Source organism: Dreissena polymorpha, chromosome 2, assembly GCF_020536995.1.
Source record: "Dreissena polymorpha isolate Duluth1 chromosome 2, UMN_Dpol_1.0, whole genome shotgun sequence".
Taxonomy (NCBI): Eukaryota; Metazoa; Mollusca; class Bivalvia; order Myida; family Dreissenidae; genus Dreissena; species Dreissena polymorpha.
Window position 1 is genome coordinate 58,215,848 of NC_068356.1, and position 24,181 is coordinate 58,240,028.

Below are 24,181 nucleotides of genomic sequence, written 5' to 3' on the forward strand. Positions count from 1 at the left end.
AAGATAGCTTGATAAAACTATACGCAAACCAATCTACACGTAATCTCCGTCAATAAAAGCTTGAATGCTTTTTACAGACGATGTTCAATGTATAAAGTTCAACTTTTAAACGGTTATCATCGCGATAAAGGTTAATGCGGGGCAGGTCATTCAGTGATTGTTGCAGTGGTTATATTGACTTCTCAAAGGTAACATTAAGTTTTCCAATCTTTGAGAATAATATGTATTTAAGCATCAACTTTTAGTGCTGAGCGTAAAATATAAAGGCTAAAATCCACTAATATGGTTTTTATTTCGGAATAGTGTATATAATTCGTAAGTGTAGTAACAGTGTAAATATAATAATATGCACTTTCATTACTGAATGAGACCGGACATTATGCGCTGGGAAATATCACCAATTTACAAAAAAATTGAGTTGTTTAGGTTACAAATATGATAAAATTGAGACTTAAAGTGTCTTTAACGTGATGCTTGCATAGGTTTAACTCATAGAGCTGGATATGGAAGAAATCAAGCATAAAATCTTAAATAACTATTATCTACGTCTCTGCTTTTCAATACTGCAAAAATTATTTTTGGAAATCCTTTGAGAAAGAATATGTGCAATTTGAGATTGTGAATAGCACAGTTCTGCTGTGACATCACTAATTGCTTAGCTGACCGATACAGAGGTCAGGTGGTTTAACCTCAGACAAAGATTCACTACATGTTCTGTACACTGCAATATTTACATAGAGCAAAATGGCAAATTACGCTTCGATGATGGGAATTAAATTGGCATCTTGTTATTTGTCCAGAAGTTTTTTAAATGCGTGTACCTATGAACCTGAATCCTGTGGTTCTTGATTAATTCCAGAATGTATTTCACAAAGCAATACATTCAGGAATTAATCAAGAACTACAGGATTCAATATGTGTATAGCTAACTACTAGTCTGCTGTCAATTTTATTCTTTCTGTAACCAAATATTTATTTTTATTTAGCTACAGAAAAAATAAAATTGACTAGTTATCTATTTACTTGTTATAATGTAGTTGAAACTGTCAGTCAATTAGCAAAAAACTACACATCAGGCAATATGGTTAGCATTTAGGTTCAGTTTTGACTGATATTTTTACAACCAAAGTTTTAAATTTTGAATTATGATGATTGGATGAATTACTAAGGTTTCAAGTTATTAAAGACAAGTTCTTTTTAAAATTTAAAGTTTATTTATATATACACATCAACTGTGTAACAGTTCTTGTATTGCATGAACTTTTAGACTATTGTATTTACATGTATATTTGTACATTTTGCATTGTTATGAGAAATACATGTATATAATTATGTGCATCATTAAACATTTGTAACCCAGCTACTTGTTCTTTTAATAACTAAGACAATTTGATTTACACAGAATATGTTTTAATAACATTGTGTAGAAAGATTTCATTAACATATCATAATGGAACGAACCAGTACTAAGCAAGAATGTTTTCTCTATATAAAAGTGATAGCTTATAAGCAACAGTGTTTATTACCGTTACCTTCACCCTTTTTCTTTATTTTCTAATAAAATTCCACCCAAATTGATGTTATCTGAGTTTTGCTTATCAGACAGAAAGTGTAAACAAAGAAACTGGTCTGATCTAGGGGCAGTCTTGAATGATGTAACTGATAAGGGATACAGGTGAATCTAAAAATAGCACAGCTAAAGTGTGCTATTGGGCCTAATTTTGGTCTCATAGTCATACTTGACCAAAGGAAAACTCTGGACTATATTGCACATTTATAGAATCATTAACTTGCCTGTAACAAAGCTCTAAATCTTCAGGCTAGGGTTCCAGATATGGACATTAACTGGTCGGACGTCAACTTGTGGGTTTCCTTGGCAACTATAACGTTCAACCCTCTGTTTTGGAATGTGGTAGCGTATTACAGTAGGACTTGTATTGCATGTAAAACAAACTTTGTATGAAACAAAAACAAAGTATAAAGAAAAAATGGTCATTTGGTGAATTCATGAAGCTTACCATACAGGCTTTTTCCGCTCCATTTTGGGAAAACGCCACACTGGAATTTTGGGAATTTCGCGTCGTGAAAACCCCCATTTTGGGAAAACAATTAATCGCAAAATTTGCTCAATTGGGAAAAATTATCGCATGTAAATTATTTAAAACAGTGTTTCTTATATTTCAAAGAAGCCGTTAACTGGTAAATAACGACTATTTTGATAACTTATTATTAAAATTTTACAAAATATTATGAACATGTGTGATTAGTGCAGGTTTTTTAATCTGAATTTGGGGAAAAGGCTTGGCCTTTTTGAGGTGAAAAAAATCGCGGGAAGCGCCGGATTTTGAGGAAAAAAAGGAAAGTCTTAAATAATCATTAACATATTTTACAGTTCTTAAAACAAATTCAAGGCAACAGATAATTTAATTATGCAATACTTTCTATATTTTACACCAGATCAGGTCAACTTATATATTTAAAGGGTAAAAAAAAACAAAAAAAAAAAAAAAAAAAATATTTTTTTTTTTTTTTTTGAATTGGGAATTTTTTTTTCAATTGGGAAAAAAACAACCAGATTTGCATTGGGAATGGGGCCGAATTTCGGACCCGTGGCATAGGGCGGAAAAAGCCTGCCATATTAGAGATACATGTAATATGCCTGCAAATAGCTATAAGCAGTCTATTTTTTTTAAGGAGTAATATAGCTTTATAAAATGAATCAATGAATGTTCACATTTACCCAAATATAAATGTGTTGTTGCAATAAATATATATAAATATTTTTACAAGGCTGAAAAGCAAAAAAAAAAAAAAATCACTTTAAATTCGCTGCTGATTTGTTGATTGTTTTGTAATAATTATACATTTTAATATCATTTCTTTAACAGGTTGCGCGCTGGGAATACAGAAGTAAAGCCTTGTCTAATTTATTTCGTAATCGACGTCTGGCATGTGTACTTCTAGGCATTACGATATTCTTGCTAGGATTATTCCGAGACCTAAGGTTTGTTGCTGAAATTGAAGGTGATGTCTGTAATTCATATTTGGTACACTGTGAGAACAATGTCCATACATGGATCCTATAGTTTAACGCTGTGTTCATCCAAGCAGCAGACTCTGCAAAACCTCCAGTGGTCTTGGAATCTTTTCGGTCATATGGTCACTTTGTTAGAAACCCAAGCTTGGTAATTTAGACGTTTTTAAATTATTTGTCTGGTAATGTGTCTGACAGGGCCCAAATATTTTGACAGGCATTTTTTTGTCCTATTTTTGTCTGATAGCCCAACACTAAACAGCTACCCAATGAGCCCTAGAACTAGACTATATACTGCATAAACTCTCACAAATTATACAATTTTTCTTCAATTTTTTGACAATTTTATAATTTATCAGAATGTTCTTTTAGACACGACGGATGATAAGTAAAGCTTGGAAGATTTCTCTGTTATTTCCTATGCTTGATAGTTTTTTTACGATACTGTATGACATGACATTGTTAAATTCATTTCTTAAAAAAAACGCACCAGTTTTTAGTGATATAAACATTCTTTACGTCTCATTGAATTTATTCCTTTTTAAATTACATTACCTTATTTTGATGGAATTAGGTTTAAAATTTAAAGTGTTTTATTGTTTAATTAAGCTCCCATGGACACATTCACATCATCCAATGATTTTTACATTCCTGTAAAATAGTTGTGTAATATATACATGTATGTTTGAGGCATAAATGGATAAATTGTCTGCCTTATAACCCTTTCCCACACAAGAAGTTAAGTGAAAAAGGCTTTTGTAACCAGCATAAAACCAGAACAGCCTGCGAGTAACTTGCAGTCTGTTCAGGTTTAATGCTGTTTGCTGCTCATCAGTAACTCAGGGTTGGAAATGAAGCCTTTAAAACTTGAATTTTGTAAGAAAGGTATTTAATTAAATGTAACTTTCTAAGGGACTACAAATGCGTAAAAATATGTATCTAAGTGGTAAAGGGATAACTGGAGGTTGTGGATTCAATACCCACCTAAGGAGTGTTTTTCAGGATATTTTCTATTTCTGCCCAGGACACACATTCCCCATCAAGAGTATATATATATAATCCCAAGGCTGATGTAATGGACCTAAAATAACAAAAAAAACAGAAAATAAATACTATTTCTAATTTTGCCAACCCTGTTAGGTACCTGACATTTTTGAAACTGTTAAGGGCCTCTTTCTTTCGCTCACTAAAAGACAAACTTTATTATTCCTGACAGATTCAAGGCAGCTCTAGATTCACAGCCCAGATGGTATGCTCTACATGAGAACTGGATACTGTGGCCTGGGTACGGCTGTATGGCAGTAGGGACTGTGTTTGTACTGACCAGCTACTACAGGCTGGGCTTCTTTGGAACATTCCTTGGTATGTGCGGGTATGATGTCTTAGGAGTGGTGTGTTTGTGAGGTGAAGTATTGGTAGAACTTGTAATTCCCTTGCTGTAGGAGCTAACTTTCATAGTGACCAAGTAGTTATATTAGCATTAACAGAGGCTAAAGTACCAAATGAGTACCTAACTTTTTGAAAATATTGATGAAATAAAGCAGTATTCTACCTTTTGAGACTAACTGTTCCTGAACAAAATGTATTGTCACAGTTACTTGAAATTTCTATCGGCAATTTAGAGTAGTTTGTCAGTCATGGAGCAGGAAGATGCATTGTTCAATACAAATTCTGTTGCAAATTGTGTAATTTAATTTGACTTGGGACTCACCCTGGTTCCTTACATAACGCAGTCTTGGACACAGAAGGACTTCGTTAATTTCAAAATACAAACACACAGAATATGCATAGTGAGAATTAAGCAAACACTTGTATATTAACAAGAAAGCATGGCACAATTCAAGCAAATTGCTGTTGAGAGAGCTTTTGAGTTTCCCAACTGAAAATGAATACTTATCTGATTTCTTTCTGTGTTTGTTTAACGTTTCCTTTTTCAGGTTGTATGAATGAGCTGGTATTAAAACTTGTTGCCCACACTTGTTCCATTAGTACTCCCTGTTTAGAGGACAGATTTTTTTTAACAACCAAAGAGTGAATGCACATTTACAAAGGCAATTGCTTTTGAGGATATACATTTAACTGTTTGAATCCAATGGTTGGAGGACAGATTTATTTTAAACATTAAGGGAACCAACACACATTTTAGAGGGTAATAGTTTGTGGTTTATTCATATCCATGTTTTCTCTATTGCAGGAGATTATTTCGGCATTCTGATGGATGAGAAAGTAACCAGTTTTCCCTTCAGTGTTTTAGAGAACCCCATGTATTGGGGATCATTGCTGAATTTTGTGGGAGGAGCGTTAGTGTAGGTAAAGTTTCTTGAAAAGGTTTCTGAAAAAAAAGGTCGAATTTTCTCAATTGAGTGGCATATTGTAATGGATACAACTTGCTATATACAATATTAAAGAGTTTTTAGACGCCCGTTGAAAAAAAACAGGACGTATTAAAGTTTCACCTTGGCGGTGGGCGGGCGGCGTCAACAGCAGTGTCCGCTCTCTAATTCATATAGTTTTCATCCGATCTTCACCAAACTTGGTCAGAAGTTGTATCTAGACAATGTCTAGGTCAAGTTCAAATATGGGTTATGCTGGGTCAAAAACTAGGTCACAGGGTCATTTCAAGCATTTAGCATGGTGTCCGCTCTCTAATTGAAGTAGTATTTATCCGATCTTCACGAAACTTGGTCAGAAGTTGTGTCTGGACAATATCTAGATCAAGTTCGAATGTGGGTCATGGTAAAGTTATCAAGTTGTCCAAAACCTTCAAACGGGCATATCTTGTGACAGTTTTGCACTCTTGTTTATTTCTGAGATACAAAAACTGTTTATTAATATAGTGACTGTTTGTTTGGCCTTTTTTATGCTTTCATTTTGACATCATTATTATTGGTATTATATATATATATATATCCACAAAAGGGCAATAGGTTTAAGCAATGCCTATTGTCATATCATTTAATGGCTCGTAGGTCATTAGTTTAAACCTATTTATTTAAGCTTGATAAGTCCGTTTCCTGGGCCTGGAACCAGTACTTGGTGTCACATGGATTGGTTTGTTGGGTGGTCATATTCTGGACATGTGGAAATGTATTATTCTGTAATACACATTCTGTTTTGTGATATTACTCCAAATATTTCACCATCTCAGACATGATTAAGTCACTTTTAAAAAACTTGTCCTAAAATGTCTAACTATTCAACTTTTTTTTACAGAAAAGCTAGCCAAGCTGGCCTGGTACTCAGTATATGGGTGGCCGTTTGTTATAAAGTTGCCATACAGTTTGAAGGGTAAGATAACACGTGGAGTTTTAATCTCCTTTCTGCGCAGAATACTTGACAAAAAGTTTTTACTAAGTGTTGAAATAGGTAAAAAACATGAACGATCAAGTAATGATTCATTGTATAGTTTGCGTGCATGTGTCAACTGTTCATGGTAAAGTAAATTGAGTGACAACATTATGTTCGCACCAATCTTACAGTTAAGTGAATAAAACATTCAAAACAAGCTACTGTTAACATACACTAATTGATTGTTTCTTTATAACAATATAACTTCTTTCATTAGAGTTGATGCCATTTTAGCATGTGTTGAATTATTTTCTATTGACAGGCAGTTTTAGCCTTGGAGAGTTATATGAATTTAAGTGACTTTTGTACAATTTTGATAGTGATAAAAACATTTCTCCCAACAGAAATATTTAATAGCCTTGTGTAGAATATACCAACACTGCAACTCTGTCTGTTGTGTTGTTGTTGTCGTTGAACCATTTTCAAACTTTGTTGAGATATGATTTTAACAAATGTTCTGACCAAGTTTGCAGATAATTTTGCAAAAAGTGTGACTTTTAGAGTGATCATACAGCCATATAATGAAAATTGTTCTGCCCTCATGCAGCCATGTTTTGTTTTTTACCAGAACCATTTTGAAACTCAGCTGATATATCATAAGAACTGACGTTTTTCAATATGATTGGAAAATAAAGTGAAATCTATAGAGTCCACATGCTTTTCTTTTATTTGACCTATAAATTACCCAGTGTGACCTACTTTCAAAGTCATTTGAGCTTTAATTGACACGAATATTCTTAAAAAGTTTTGTAATAATTGAAAATTCATGTAGCCTCTCGAGTTTTAAAAATGTCAGTGTTGATAATGACGGATGACAGAAGAAAGATGATCGCAAAAGCAGGCCATGAGTAAGTGGGTTAATAACCATCAATTTTCTGACACACATAGATTTGATTATCCTTGGTAAAGTTATCTATGTCAAGAATCAGCACAGAGCTTTATCTACCTTATTTGTAAAACCTGGAACATATCAGATGATCCATATGTAATAAAAAAATTGTCATATGGCACAATAAAAAAAGAACAACAAGCATTTAAATCAGCACTGATCCAGTGATTATTTTCTATAAACTAAGTTATTTTGCAGAGAAAGTGTGGGAGAAACATGTAATAGTATAAACAAGATTTGAGTGTAAACCATTTAACCGTATGTAGAAATGCAAGGCAGATACAACAGTACCACACTAAATCCACAATTTACTTTATTTTCAGGCCCTTTACAGCCAAGATTTATGAAGATCGAGATCAGAAGATGAGATTTAACAAAATGGCGTAAACTACCCTGTTGTTTTATACATGAGTTTTAAGTAATATCATATGCTAGCTCTCGGTTAGAAATATACGGAACTTGCAAAATAGAAGAAATCAGGGCATTGGACATTAAGGGAAAATATGGGACTTTGGCCAAATAAAAAGTGAATGTAAAATTTTAAAGGAAATATTAGAGTATTTGTGTTTAATCTTAGTCTAACAGTGTGGCTATAAGTGGGAGAATGGTGGACATTATCTACAAGCACTGCGACCGGCGTGTATAGACACATCTTTTTTTTAACACCATCAATTATTTATAGATGCTATTTTAAAGGGACTTGTTCACAGATTGTCTTCGTGATGATCTATTTACTAAGAAATTTACATATTTTGTTTGCTTTGCGAGATATTTTTGCTGTTTTCAACAGTATTTTAGTCATAGCACTGTAGTAATTTATCTACATGTACTTTAACATTTTCTTGGCATTATAATTGCTTATTAATTACACATACTAATGCCAGCAACAGACACTTGTCCTATTCAAGTAAGAGGAAGGAGAAAATTGACTTTAAAAAGGAAGGAAAATAACCCATCGGTATTGTTTCAGATTTTGCTAAGAGAATGACTTTAAAAGGAAAGGAAAATAATCCATCAGTAGTATATACGGTTTTGCTAAGAGAATGACGTTAAAAAGGAAGTTTAATAAAAAAATGCAATTGTTTTCTTACAGTATTCAAGAAGGCAAGTTTAACACTACTTATGGGTTATTCAGGCTTTAGTGATAATGTTAAATGCTATGTCATTAATACACTCATTTTCTTATTACCAATGAAAAGCTTACCAAAAATCTATTAATTGATCTGTGAACAAGTCCCTTTAAAATAATGATACTTTTGAGTTATCGTTTTGCTATTGCCATTAAGTGCTCTAACACACGTTTGTACATCTACCCCGGTAGATGTATATTCTTGTTTAGACATTTTATTTTTATGATCAGTTTTATTGTTTATTATAACGTTAATATAAAGAGTTTTGTTTGATAATGGATTTAGGCTCTTTTACTGGTTTATTAAATAAAACAACTGACAAAAAAGTATAAGTTCTAAAAAATAGATTGTAGAACATGTTATTAGAAAAAAAGTAGGGTCTTGAAAGTACTGAAATTCCTCTGCAGGCGATTTTTTTCAAAGGACAAGACATATTTTTGAAATTAGTTGAGATCATATGAAAACATATTCTCAGTTAGATTAATCTTTATATTCATGATGGACAAAATCGACATCTTGAGTGTTCACAAGGTTTCATTAAAGCCATACAATGAAAACTTCCTCGCCCACACGTTGGATTGACCAGCATCAAGTACCCGGAATGCTTGCAAGACCGACTGGGGGAATCGTTCAGACATCGTTCTTTGCGATTAAGGTTCAGCTGGAACATTTCCTTTGGGCTTACTTGGCGTTTCAGTTCGGGATTCCGGTTCTCGGATTACTGTGATATTTGGGGATTACAACACAAAATCATAGATAATGGTTATTTGGGGGTTATAACACAACATCATAGATAATGGTTATTTTGGGGTTATGACACAAAATCATAGATAATGGTTATACCAGTATCTTTTTCTATTTTGTTTAAAATAATCGGCCAATATATTAATATTTACAGTAGAAAAAAATCGTTCCATGCAATTTCATTGAGTTCCTTTTACACTGAAATTCCCGACGCCCTTTGATGCTTTGCATCAATACTTATCTTGTTTGTCATTCATTTGATTGAGCAGATAAAGTGCTAAACAAACACACTGGAGAGTAGGTGCTAATTGCTCGTGTGCCTGCTCATTTATCCGCTGCACCCCGATGGTTTACAACTCTAATCACTTTTGATAAACAGGGGGCATCACGGGATGGTAATTGCCGATAATTTGCAATAAGATAAGCGGATAAGCCAATACAGTGAAATGAAGTAAAACAAAACTAACAATTTGAGCATTTATTGCGTTTAACTAAAAATTGCGTTTTCTGCAAGAGTAACCGACTATTAATTTTGTAACTGGTTAACCGAATAACCGTTGCCATCCCTAATAAAATCCCTTCCGAGCTGATTAAGCACGCATGAGAGGCAACGACTGTAGCACTGCCAAAAGATCTGGGAGGAGGAGAAGTGGCCCAAGGAGTGGACGCAGTTCGGTCATACCCCTACTGAAAAAGGGCAACCTGAAGTTTTGCGAGAATTACCCAGCGAATTCATGCTGCGCACCATCCAATGTGTCAACAAACGATCTTTCAGACAATAACGCAGTGACGTCACCATCTATGTATAGAATGGCGCATCATCCTTAATCGATTAAAAAGTAAAGCCGAGAAACTGCTGGCCGATGAGCAGGCTTGATTCAGAGCTTGACGGAGCACAGTGGAACAGATCGTCAACTGCATAATCATAATTGAAAAACACCTGCAGCAACAACGTGACCTGTTTCACAACTTTATTGACTTTTAGAAAGCTTTCGACCGCGTGTGGCATGATGGCCTATGGCATGTTGTGAGAGGATTTAACATTGACGAAGGGCTGGTGCAACTCTACGGAAACGCCTACACTGCAGTACTTCTCAACGGACAGCAGAAAGACTTCTTCAAGACATCAGTGGGCGTCCGTCAGGGATGTCTGCTCTCTCCCGTCCTGTTCAACCTTTTCCTTGAGAAGAAAATGCAGGAGACTCCATGGCCACCACACCTCTATCTCCAGCGGTGGAAGACCCATCTCCAATTTTATATTCGCTGATGATGTTGACCTCATGGGCGGCACCTACAATGAATTTCAAGTAAAGAGGACAACGATAACGAGCGAGGCATGGTATTGTAATGCGCTTGGGGGGGGGGGGGGGGGGGTTAGAGGGTTAGGGTTTGGGTTAGGTTTAGCCTGAACCCTAACCCGACCCCTATCCTAACCATATCCCAGGTTATCTCCCCTATACCAGGCCTCGCTCGTTGTCGTTGTCCTCTTCCCAACTTCAAGGTCTCACCAACAGACATTATGAATCAATACTATGTAGTTTGAAATATGCAATGATCTTGAAAATATATTATTTCAATGTTTGTTTGAGACGGTCAATAATAAACTCACAAAAACAATAAGGGGAAACAGTATCCATACATGTTAAAATATAAATATTATAATTTATGATACATATTAGAAGTTATTGTATGAGCTGTCGTATAATCTGAGTTTTTCACGTTGACGAGCAACTATACGTAACGAAATTATAGGTTATATATAGGGACTAGATAGGGACAGTAAATAGATTGAATGTTATTCGGTTTATTTTTAACTACCATACAATCTTTAATGCCCAAAGTCATAACATATTAAAGTTGTGCTAGAATTATAATTTATAAAATACCTAAGAAGTTTGTTTTAATTTTTGCTTTTCATAAACAACAGTAATACATAGTATAATACAAAATTTCACCATTTATGATAAACAAACGTCTAATTCGGTCTCTCTGGGAATATTTATATGTGACAATGTCATCTACGCGAACGTAATATCTCGATTTTTATATGTACAAACACAAACCAAATTAATAAGTATGAAAAACAAACAAAAACAAAACAAAAAACATTAAATCAAGCAGTTAACACAAATACATATCAATATCCACGATAACACAACAGCACAGATAAGCAAACTATCTTGCGAGCACGGCAACAAACAAATACATGTGTTTGCACCGACTTTTCATACTTTTTTCATGTATTTTTTTTAACAAATCTGCAAATTGTGGTGTCTTATTTTCCGGGGTATCTGAATCCAATCTGAAAAATGCTGTATGTTTTTATATCTATACACATATTTCGTATCCCATCTGCAAATTGATGTCAAATGTATCTTTCCGTGCAATGGAACAAAACTGCAAATTTGATGGCAAATTGTTAGATATTTTCCGAGTAATGATAAGTTTCGTATCTGTTCGTGTCGTTGAATAAAGTCTCCAAAAATGGTCTTATATATTTTGTTTCTTTCCGAGCATTTCAATCAAATCTGCAAATTAATGTAAGATGTCGTTTCTCCTCGATTATTTGGATCATGTACGTTCATGTTATATGTCATAACGCCATAAGTGTTTGGATCTTGCAGATTGATGGTATTTGTCATAACTTCAGGACTGTTTGGATCTTGCAGATTGATGTTATATGTCATACCTTCGTGAGTGTTTGGATCTTGCAGATTGATGTTATATGTCAAACCTTCGTGAGTGTTTGGATCTTGCAGATTGATGTTATATGTCATACCTTCGTGAGTGTTTGGATCTTGCAGATTGATGTTATATGTCATACCTTCGTGAGTGTTTGGATCTTGCAGATTGATGTTATATGTCATACCTTCGTGAGTGTTTGGATCTTGCGGATTGCTATTATTGATCATACCTTCGTGAGTGTTTGGATCTTGCGGATTGATGTTGTAAGTCATACCTTCACGAGTGTTTGGATCTTGCGGATTCATGTTGTATGTCATAAATTCACGAGTGCTTTGATCAAGACTTTCATAGCGACCTCCGTCCGCACTAGAAATATTACGTTTAAAATAGATAATTGAAATAAGAGATGAAAACCTGTACGTATTAAAATGTTCGATAATGCATAGCCCGCTCCAAAATAAAAGGTCGCACAGAATCTACAAATTGTAAATATGTTGTGTTATTACTCAAGAGACAATTAATCGATATATCATTTAACAACATAGTGGAGTATAATCTATATATTAATGTTTTGGATAAGCTGATAATCATCTTACATAGGTGGCTCTCCGACTGCAATAAACTCTGAAAATGTAAGATTTGTAGTAGAATAATTATTGTACGTATGGTGAACACAATACATATATTAAATTTTAGAATTAACGTTATCTGAAAACCTAACAAACTAATGCAAATTTAATTTTAAACAGTATTAAACTTAAATTATGTCAGATTTATTACAAAATCGAGTAATAACACAAAGAACACAAACATACTCAAATCCCCACCCCAATAAAAATTAGTAAATATCTCCTATAGAAACGTGTATAGTACCAGTGTCATCACCAATATCGCCAAATGATATGTCAGCGATAGGTGATGGTGGAATGCTTTCGTAAAGGTGCACGCTGTTATTTCTTCTGGCTTGTATGTCTGTTGTATGAATATCTGGCTCCATTTGCTCGGTCGTTTGTTCGGGGTTTGCTATGTTAACAAACTCCACCTGAGGGCAAACTATTTCTGAAAAAAAACATCACAATATTATAAATTGCGATTGCACTGTTGTTGTTTTTTGTATTCTGTGCTATTTTGCTCAATTGTAGTTGCCGCGGGGTAATTTAAAATCCAAACAGAAACATTCGATCAATGGTTTATCAATAATAAACAACTTACCAGGTGGTGATGTTCTCGAGCATCTGAAAATGCGACAGAGGCGTTGTACACCAAGAATCACGAGTGCTAGAGTGACTAAACCGCTGACAACGTACACGATCATATTGGTCATAGAAGGGAAGTCTTCTTTTTGTGAATCTAAAATATAATTTTTAATTAATACTTAAATACTTAAAGAATCATTGTCATGAATACGATTATCATGGTTAACAAATTATAATAACAAATATCCAGAGATAACATGATGTGATAATGATATTAATAATGGTGCGAATATGTCCTGATAACATCACCATAGTATTATCATTTATTTAATTATTCAATTTAATACCAAAAATAAAATAATTCAGGTGAAGTCTCTTACCTATTTTCAGAGGGTGGACATAAATCGCCTTATTAGCACTGCCAAATACATTTGAAGCAACACACGTATACATGCCCACATCTTCGGTATTTTTAAACGTAATTTTATGTTGAAAATATGTGTTTGTGGTAACTAGAACTTCGTTTTCTGTTATTAACGTCATTACTGGAGGTGGATTGCCGTCGCCATGGCAATTAAACCGTATGTAACGTTTTCCTTCTGACGTCACGTTCCACGCGTTCGTATGTATCTCATCTATATGGTAGTCAAGTATGGATGCAGGATCTGAATATGAATAAGTTTTTTTAATGCAATATCACATTTTTATATTTAAATCCACAGAAAGAAACATACGAGATTACAAACATGATAACAAATAACTATTACAATAAATTATTAATCGACACAATATTATAATCCGATTTGTGTGGGTTCTTTTGTTTTAATTTGAAACGATTTTGACGCATTTAAAAACTAGTGATATCAAAACCGCATTACCGCATGATTGTAAATACTGTTCTGAGAGATTTAACGATTAGTACACATTGTGTGTAAACGTTACTTACACAGTAACTCTAATTTGAAAAGACCACTGCTATTTCCTACATATCGGCGGGCCCCTAAGTCCACTCTGTTGACTGCATCACACAGAGAAATGTCTACTTCCGATTTGTAAACCGTTGTTATATTCTGACAAGATGGATCTGGTATTGATATGGCCGTGACGTTTGGATTACCATGAGTAAATTTACATATTGCGCCAGCAGTCATTTGTTCACCCAGTGTTGATGCCTCAGTGCATAATACAGTTGGATCTAAAATAATAATTATCATTATTTTATATTTATACAATGGGCATTGCAATGATTAATTTGATGTGTTCTAATGTGTGTAAAGTATGATCTCACAAATTCGAAAGGTATTGAATGCATAGAACAATAAAGCCTTCTTCTTTTTCTTTTACTTATTATCGATTCAATAACGAACGTACAATTGCAAGATGAAACATATCAGCTTAATACTCAACACGTGCAACATTTCTGGTGATGAATAATATTGGCGGTCTTTCCCTTCCATACAAAGTGACATAAAATGTGTTCGACGTGCATGCATAGAACATATATATTTGTAGTATGACGATGAAGACATCAAAGTATTAAACTTAGAATATTCTTTCATTATACGTTTTTGTCAAAGTTAAACTATTCAATATGTTTACATAATATCTTGATGGTCCACTCTTCCACCGCGGGTTCATCAACTTTACAGGTAACGATTGAACCATTCGCCTCTCGGTAAAATGATTCCAATAGGAAACTGATGTTCTTCGTATTGTATGTTCTAATTTTATAAACGTCACTGGAACTATGAAGAGCATAACCATCAACAAACCAATTTACAGTTTCATCGGTCGTAGACACCATCGAACAGTTTTTCTCAGATGTTGATCTTGTCTCAGCAGTGGTGGTTACTGCAATTTCAAACTAAGTTCAGAAATATTTTCTCGATATACTTGGTTTAGCACAGGGCATACATAGTATACACATTATTTGTTATATTATCGCATTTTAAACACAAGTCTCATTTTATTCACTGCAAGTGTTCTGTTTTTTTTATAAAATGGAACACACTTTGAACGAACCTATTTTATAGGTTTCTTGGTGGTAATTCGTATAAAATGTATACATTTGAATATGTTTAGAGGTACAGAACTTTATTTATTCGGCGCGAAAACCTTAATTATTTCGAGCGCCAGTTGATCAGGTTTACCATCTATCGTTTTATAGATTTTAAATAAGTACTAATCAGAAATAATACATAGAATTGCTATAAATAATAACAAAATACCGTTACGTGGAGCCGTTACTCGACTGCACAGGGTCGATATATACTAAGTGTCACTGTTTGATCTAGCTCTACTGTATGTTATTGGTTAATATATCATATTAATACTTTACAAAATAACGTCGAAGGCGGGTCGTTTCTTGGCTTTAAGGACAGATATATATTTTACGCGGCCAGTTATTGTCTATCACCGAGCTATAACGGACACCAGGCCCATCTCTGGCGTGTATGTTACTGTCAAAGTAACACCATATTCAATATGGATGTTAATTTAAATAAGGAATCGGCCGTCCATATTAATCGTAAGTAAGAATATGTGTTAATTGACACATTTATTAAATATTTTGCCCAAACCGCGGGACATTAAAGGGGCCTTTTCACAGATTTTGGCATGTATTGAAGTGTTTCATTAAATGCTTTAAAATGAAAAATGTAAACATTGGATCTAATAAGTTCCAGTAAAAAAAAAACAAGAATAAAATAAAAGAAATAAAAAGTAACCCTCCACTGGGCTAGAACCACTGACCCCTGGAGCCCTGGAATAAAAGTCTATTGCTTAAACTAATCGGCCATCCGCGCTCATGCAATGAGGGTCGTATTTTATACTTTATATAAGCAATCCTCGTAGTATCACAAAATATAACGACAAAAATAGAATTAAAAAATTATTCAATCGTTTCGCGTTGCAACGCTTTATAATTTTCAGGTTTTTAAATCGTCAAAAGATGCATATAATGGATATTTTATAGCATGGTAAATGTTCAGTATTACTGTTTCCTCACAAATATCACAACCACAACGAAAATTTGCGAATCTAAAACATTTTTTTTTAAATTATGTCAATTTACCAAAACATGAAAAAGCCCATTTAATCTTTCAAATGAATGAATATTTCAAATGACAGTCAATAACAAAGAACGTGAATTATAAAACGTACCAATGTTACAGACGTTCACATCATTGCTGATTAGTATTTTGCCATGTTCTATAGATTCGCATCTCCACATTCTGCATCCATTAGTGTAGAATTCAAGAGAAATATTGCATGCAACTGTTGATAGATCCTTACAACCGCAAAGACGTTTGTTCGGCAGTTTATTAGGTCGCATGTGGCAGACACTTCCGCTGTTCCATATTTCTATAACTGTTTCGTTGTTTTCATAAAATCGAATTGTTCCCATTTTAGGATTATTCGAAGAACACATTATCTCTGCGTTAAATCCTAATTCATCTTGTTTCAAACGTATCACTGGCATCTGACCTGTATGGATTTAGTGAGTACCGGTATATTGATTTATTAATTATAAAATTACTTTTGAAAACATTCAAACTCGAACTTTAATTATTATAAACTTTTTATTGTTATTATTATTATTATTTAGATTTAAATACGTACGTTTTACTCTAGTATAATGAGTTTTTTACTTACCCAAAATGTCATCAAATACAATTATAATAAGCAACGCGTTTAAATGCCACTTGAACGAGGACATGTTCAAGAGTTTATTTCACACTTTTGAGAACATGGAAAGTTAATTGTGAAAATATATACTTATTTCTCGCGTAAATGGACACGATTCGTTTGTTTAGGTTTCATGCTGGTCGTTAGTAAACAATTATGTAGGAAATTAAAGCATACTTACGTCCTTTTCTGTACAATTGATTTAGTTACTAGATGTGTTCTTAGGTTATTTTAAAATAACGTAGATGTGTTTTAATCTTTTTTTTTTTTTATTTCTTTTTTTTTTTTTTTTAAATATATATATTTATTCATCAATACACAATACACTTACACGCATGGAGTTATAACAGAAAACAAATACAAAGAAAAAACAATACTACAAACATCTGTCGAGAGTCTTACATGAGACTGTAGCAAAAAATAATTTAATACAATTCGACAAAATATATCGAAGCATAAAGATGCATATTCAGACTACAATTTTAAATGAATAATCTTAAAAAACTATTCCAAATTGTTCTAAAAGTTTCTATTTGATTTTTATTGAAAGCAATTATCTCCTCAATTTTGAGCCTATTCTGAAGAAATGTTATAAAATGATTAATATTGGGTATATTGTTCTGGCACTTACTTCTAAAAATATAAAATTTTGCCAACAATGTGATAAAATTAACAATCTGTGACATGTTCGAATGACCTGTTGAAACGTTACAGAAGCTTATATGTTCATAATCAAAATATGAAATAAACGGCAAATTTGCTGTTTGTTCGATATACATTTTAACACCGTTCCAAAAATGTTGAATTACAGGACATTCCCAAAACATATGCACATTCGAATCTACTGACATACTACAAAAATCACAAATATTGGATTGTGTTAAACCACATAACAAAAGATAGCTATTGTTTGGAATAATTTGCATAATATATTTATACTGGACTGATCTTAGCTTGGTATCATGTGTCAGTCTAAATGGTTGAATAAACAATTTATTCGTTTGTATTTCTTTTTTAAAATATAGTTCCCATTTAGCAATTGCCTTAATTGGATTGATCTGCTTTGACAGTACGAGTTTTTGATATACTAATTTACAGATTTTAGTTGACTCTGAAATTGATGAGAGAAAATATTCTTGCGGTTGATTACTAATATTTTCAGATTTCAGCTTTTCTTTCCATTCTAGTGGCACACTTTTTATAAGACTAAAGTATTTTAGAAAATCTCTGGTACTTAACCCGTACAAGTTTTGTAATTGCTCAAAACTATAAAATTGCCTTGTTCCATAGTCGTATATTTGTTCTATATGGTTGATTCCTTTAATATGCCATTCTTTATAGAAAAATAAACCGTTTTAATTTTTTATAAATGAATTATTCCAAATAATTTCTTTTCCGATTTGTGTGATTTTATTTTGTGCGTTAACCTTATTCCAGACCTTTAATATGTCCTTTAAAAATACTGAACGAATGTTTAGTGTGTTTATATCGTCAGGATTGATGCGATTCTTTAAAATAAAGTAATTACCATAATTTTCTAGAAAAATACTGTATAATTTGGTTATTTTTGATTCAGGTTGATGTATAAATCGTTTAATCAAAGTAGATTTGAGACCATCCACAAAGCTATCTATATCAATCATTTTCAAACCGCCATTTTCATATTCCTGTATAATTTGATCACGTTTTATCCTGTCGGGTTTATCATTCCACAAAAATGTGAAAATATTTGTTTTTAATTAAGGTTTACATTTTATTTTCGTCTGGTCTTTCTAAAACTGTAAATGGATATATTAGTTTTGGTAATGCAAAAGTTTTGATTACTGTGATTTTTCCTATCAGTGAAAGATTTCACTTTCTTCATTTATGTAAACAGTTTTCAAATTCTTGAATTTTATTACATATATTGTGTTCAGCCGTTAAATAAGTATTATTGTATATTGTTATTCCTAGTGTGGTCGCGCTTTCACAGTTCCAATCAAATTTTTTATGTGGACACAATTTTACATTTCTGTTTATTAGTGCACCTAATTTCATTACAGAGCATTTATTGTTATTTAATTTTAAGCCGGATATAGCGGAGAATTTGTCAAGGGTAATAATTAAAAATTCAAATGACCTTTGACTGCCATCGAGAAGAAAACACGCATCATCTGCGAATAATGTTTGTTTGAGTTCGATGTTGCCAATGTGAATTCCTTTTATATTTGTATTATGTCGTATATAGTTAGCTAGTAATTCAATGCATATGATAAAAAGATAGGGTGAGAGGGGACAACCTTGCCGTACTCACTTTTTTATGTCGAAGAATTCAGATAAATATCCATTATTAATTACACAAGATTTTGCATTATTATAAAACAGTTTCACCCACTGTATTAAAGACTGGCTAAAGCCCATGCCATCTAAACATTTGTACATAAAATTATGGTCTAAGCTATCAAAAGCTTTCTGAAAATCGGAGAAAAATATCAATCCTGTTTCATTAAAATCGTTCACTTTATCAATTACTTCATTCAAAATTCTTATGTTTTCTCCAATATATCTCCCTTTTATGAATCCTGTTTGATCTGAGTTAATAAGTGTTTGAAGAAAAGGTTTAATTCTATTAGCTATAGATTTACTTGCAATTTTATAGTCAACGTTTAACAAAGAGACTGGTCGCCAATTATTGATAGATAGAATATCTTTATCTTTTTTTGGCAAAAGTGAAATAAGCCCTTGTGTTTGTAGATCAGTTAAATGTCCGGTATCAAAAGAATAATTTATCGAGCTGATTAAGTATTTTTTATGTCAGTCCAAAAGAGTTTATAAAATTCTGTTGTTAGTCCATCTGAGCCTGGGCTTTTGTTATTTTTCATGTCTTTTAGTGCCTGGAAGCATTCGTTTTCGGATAAATGGTCGGGGTATTGTTCTCTATCTTCGTTTGATAATTTCGTAAGATCTTGAAAAAATGGGTCACTGTTTTCTTGATCCAGAGTTACGTCTATTTTATAGAGTGAGGCGAAATATTGCTTAACGTGTTCCAAAATTTTTGCATGATCATGTTCTATTTGATCATTAATTTTAAGCTGTTTAAGTACTTTTTGTTCCGATCTTTTTGATTCTAAATTGGAGGAATATTTAGTATTTTTCTCGGCTCCCTCAATCCAGTCTGCTTTTGCCCTTATTAGAATGCCTTTGATTTTCTCTTCATTTATAGCATTAAAATTATCTTTTTCTGTTTGATATGTTTGTTGTAATATTACGTCATTAGGGTTCTTTTTTAATTGTTCTTCAATATCATGTAATTTTGCTTCGATTTCTGATTCTTTTTTTAAACTAAGTTTCTTTTTATATGTTGAGTATTTTATGCTCTCATCCCTTATCCTACCCTTAATTAATTCCCATAAAATATTAGGAGTCGTTTCTTTATTAAAATCAACTACCTCTTTTATTGAATTTTTAATTGAAGTTTTATAATCTTGATCAAATAGAAGTGAGCTATTTAGCTTAAAATAACCTGGGCCTCCTTTTAGCGTATCAAAAAGAATGCTGAGTAAAACAATTGAGTGATCCGATTTGAAGCCAGGATTGATAGTGCATTTTTTCGCATTACTAACCAGTGAAGATGCTAACAGAAAATAATCGAGTCTGCAAAATATTGGCGGGTCTGAATTCGAATGCCATGTATATTCCTTTGCATTTGGGTTAAAATTTCTGTAAATATCCACTAAATCTTGTATTTCCTTTATATCATTAATTTTATCAGAACACTTTTTATTGGTGTCATTTCTACCATTTAATTTGTCTTTTAAAAAGTTTTGCACGGCATTGAAGTCACCAACCACTATCGGCAAGAATTCATCTAGGTCAGCAATAGTATTTTCAAGTGTATTAAAAAACGTAATGTCATCATTATTTGGTGCATAAATGTTTATTATAGCTATTTTGTTATTGTTTACCAATAGTTTTAACACCTGAAGTCTTCCTACTATAATTTCATTATGTTCTATAAATTGTATTTCACTTTTTCTATTAATCAAAATTCCTACTCCTAAACTGTTGGTACTTTGGCCACTTAAAAACGTATCCCCTGCCCAATCTTTGCCCCAGGCCGAATTATCGAGTTTGTTATCATAATGAATTTCTTGCAGCAGTGCTATGTCAATTGATTTTGATTTTATATAAGTTATAACTTGTTCACGTTTATTTTTACAATTAAGACCCTTGACATTAAAGGTGCACATATTAAGACTCGTCATGTTTTCCAGTGAAATAATTGGACTATGTTCTCATTATATTTATCATTGTGTTCGCGATACAATATCCTGATTTTTAGTTTTAAATCTGCTTTCTTACAAGAAGTAGATGAATTATATGTAGACCCGTATGCATTTTTGTAAGAAATGTAAATAATAAAGTTTTGCATTTTGTATGTAGAAAAAAAAGGTGAAGTGTCAAGGTTATTTGAGATGTACTCACAACAGCAATTTGACGTTAACAGAAATTCATATAAGACAAAATTATTTACATAGGGTTTGACAAAAACGCACGTATTTACATTCGTTATGTAAATAAAGGAAAATATAACTTATTATAAAAAAATTTGAGGGATACAAAGTTCTCCAACAACAAAAAATTCATTATTGTAAAAACAAAAATTTACAATTGATCTTAGACAGATAGACCGCCAAAAAAACACTTTGTAATATGTGTTAAAAGTGTTGTTGTATTGCATTTCTGAAGCATTTAAAAGAGACGCCGTCTCTTACTACAGTAACATACAATATATAAGGGGAAACACATATGCATATAGACACGCATGCAAATACATCTTAAAAAACATATGTACACATACATACACAGACATTAACAGCAGTTGCATGAAAGATTCAACAATGTTTTCTTTAATTGTTTAAAAAGTAAATGTGTTGATATTATTTACGTTTCATTTTTTTACTAAAATCGTCCTTATAAATTAAACCTCCTACATTACTTAAACCTAATACTATATGTAGAAATAATCATTTGGGTCTATTATTTGTGCTTTTAAATTCCATCTCGCAAAGTCACTTTTAAACATGCGAAAACGAAATTACAGAGCATAATTTTGCATACATTTTTTTTAACAATTATTGATGTGTACCTTGATGAAGTTAAGGGCAATATATTAAATGTTAAAATGTTAGATTTGCGAAAGCGAAATTTTCTAAGATTATTTTAGGCATTCATTCTTAGTTCCTTTTTGATCGAATGTTAACATAAAAATATGCTTTCTTAACAATAGATTTTATATTTAAATGTTTATTGCTGAATGTGTCTATCTAAGTAACTCTTTGTATTCCTGTGCTCATATAACATATCGCGTTATATTTTGTTTTTAAAAGCACACACGTATAACCATCCTATTGCAAAAACCAATACACTAGAACCTTATTTTAAAACACATAATGTGTACACAATTCGTCCTACTGTTATTCATACAAGACAGAGACATCTTTTTTACATACTATAAACAAAATATTGCCATAATTTCAATTAAAAAGGCCTGCACATATATCACCGCTTATAAACATACTTATAGCACACACTAATATATATAATAGACAAAAAAGCAACTGTGATGCTATAAATATAAAGAATAAGATAAAGATAATCGCATCAACCTCGGGAGCATGTCATGCATCATTAATATTATTCAATAGATTGTCCGATTTACATTGTAACGTGTCGTGAATATCACCGTTAGAAAATGGCTGCATTTCAAGATTCAATGACTTATCATCATTTCGGGCTTTACAGTGTATAACAAATAATAACGTTTTTGAATACAACAGTTTGTAACCATATTACTCATATTGCATACTTCACACACCGTCCAATAGCTATGAATACATTATAAGTACGTAATAATGTTATATCGCAATAATTCTAAAACTTTATTTTGTATCTATATTGTATGAAAAACCTATGTGTTGATCTCACTTAACCCCATTCTATAATCTTACATGGATATAAGAAAAGCGATGGGGTCGGCGACTTTAAGCTGTAAATTTCAATAATGCTAAGTAATCTTAGATTTGCGAAAGCGAAATTTTCTAAGATTATTTTAGGCATTCATTCTTAGTTCCTTTTTGATCGAATGTTAACATAAAAATATGCTTTCTTAACAATAGATTTTATATTTAAATGTTTATTGCTGAATGTGTCTATCTAAGTAACTCTTTGTATTCCTGTGCTCATATAACATATCGCGTAATATTTTGTTTTTAAAAGCACACACGTATAACCGTCCTATTGCAAAAACCAATACACTAGAACCTTATTTTAAAACACATAATGTGTACACAATTCGTCCTACTGTTATTCATACAAGACAGAGACATCTTTTTTTACATACTATAAACAAAATATTGCCATAATTTCAATTAAAAAGGCCTGCACATATATCACCGCTTATAAACATACTTATAGCACACACTAATATATATAATAGACAAAAAAGCAACTGTGATGCTATAAATATAAAGAATAAGATAAAGATAATCGCATCAACCTCGGGAGCATGTCATGCATCATTAATATTATTCAATAGATTGTCCGATTTACATTGTAACGTGTTGTGAATATAACCGTTAGAAAATGGCTGCATTACAAGATTCAATGACTTATCATCATTTCGGGCTTTACAGTGTATAACAAATAATAACGTTTTTGAATACAACAGTTTGTAACCATATTACTCCTATTGCATACTTTACACACCGTCCAATAGCTATGAATACATTATAAGTACGTAATAATGTTATATCGCAATAAATTCTAAAACTTTATTTTGTATCTATATTGTATGAAAAACCTATGTGTTGATCTCACTTAACCCCATACTATAATCTTACATGGATATAAGAAAACGATGGGGTCGGCGACTTTTAGCTGTAAATTTCAATAATGCTAAGTAATCTTAAATTTGCGAAAGCGAAATTATCTAAGAATATTTTAGGCATTCATTCTTAGTTCCTTTTTGATCGAATGTTAACATAAAAATATGCTTTCCTAACAATAGTTTTTAGATTTGAATGTTTATTGCTGAATGTATCTATCTAAGTAACTCTTTGTATTCCTGTGCTCATATAACATATCGCGTAATATTTTGTTTTTAGAAACACACACGTATAACCATCCTATTGCAAAACCAATAGACTAGATTCTTATTTTAAAGTACATAATGTGTACACAATTCGGCCTACTGTTATTCATACAAGACAGAGACATCTTTTTTTATATACTATAAACAAAATATTGCCATAATTTCAGTTAAAAGGGCCTGCACATATATCACCGCTTATAAACATACTTATAGCACACACTAATATATATATAATACACAAAAAGGCAACTGTGATGCTATCGTCGCATCAAGCTCGGGAGCATGTCATGCATCATTAATTTTATTCAAAAGATTGTCCGATTTACATTGTAACGT

General features: G+C 32.4%; 2 protein-coding genes across 3 annotated transcripts; one reads left to right on the plus strand and one right to left on the minus strand.

Annotated features, from left to right (window-relative positions):
- The first annotated feature begins 28 nt into the window (after positions 1-28).
- LOC127867178 (phosphatidylethanolamine N-methyltransferase-like) lies at positions 29-8,732 on the plus strand. Of its 2 annotated transcripts, none has more exons than XM_052408227.1 (7): positions 29-188; positions 1,820-1,912; positions 2,889-3,004; positions 4,251-4,396; positions 5,229-5,340; positions 6,248-6,322; positions 7,595-8,730. In XM_052408227.1, exons 1-7 carry the CDS (start codon positions 135-137, stop codon positions 7,656-7,658), a joined length of 660 nt encoding a protein of 219 aa, XP_052264187.1. In that variant the 5' UTR covers positions 29-134; the 3' UTR covers positions 7,659-8,730. The 2 variants fall into 2 exon arrangements, with proteins under 2 accessions (XP_052264187.1, XP_052264188.1); XM_052408228.1 differs by having other exon boundaries at positions 44-188; positions 1,806-1,912; positions 7,595-8,732.
- Positions 8,733-11,070: 2,338 nt separating this feature from the next.
- LOC127867163 (uncharacterized) lies at positions 11,071-16,483 on the minus strand. Its single transcript, XM_052408205.1, has 9 exons — positions 16,189-16,483; positions 14,626-14,877; positions 13,973-14,221; positions 13,407-13,691; positions 13,043-13,180; positions 12,704-12,889; positions 12,427-12,454; positions 11,880-12,196; positions 11,071-11,834 (listed from the first exon to the last, which is right to left on the minus strand). Exons 1-9 carry the CDS (start codon positions 16,454-16,456, stop codon positions 11,668-11,670), a joined length of 1,890 nt encoding a protein of 629 aa, XP_052264165.1. The 5' UTR covers positions 16,457-16,483; the 3' UTR covers positions 11,071-11,667.
- Positions 16,484-24,181: the final 7,698 nt, after the last annotated feature.

Bases quoted from the DNA above. Each gene is read 5' to 3' on its own strand.
- LOC127867178 (XM_052408227.1), top strand. From the start codon at position 135: ATGCGGGGCAGGTCATTCAGTGATTGTTGCAGTGGTTATATTGACTTC. The intron at 189-1,819 runs GTAACATTAAGT...CTAAATCTTCAG, and splicing joins GTTATATTGACTTCTCAAAG to GCTAGGGTTCCAGATATGGA. The intron at 5,341-6,247 runs GTAGGTAAAGTT...TTTTTTTTACAG, and splicing joins TTTGTGGGAGGAGCGTTAGT to AAAAGCTAGCCAAGCTGGCC.
- LOC127867163 (XM_052408205.1), bottom strand. From the start codon at position 16,456: ATGTGTTCTTCGAATAATCCTAAAATGGGAACAATTCGATTTTATGAA. The intron at 12,455-12,703 runs GTACTATACACG...TTACATTTTCAG, and splicing joins CGATATTGGTGATGACACTG to AGTTTATTGCAGTCGGAGAG. The intron at 12,197-12,426 runs GTAAGATGATTA...TAATATTTCTAG, and splicing joins GCAGTCGGAGAGCCACCTAT to TGCGGACGGAGGTCGCTATG.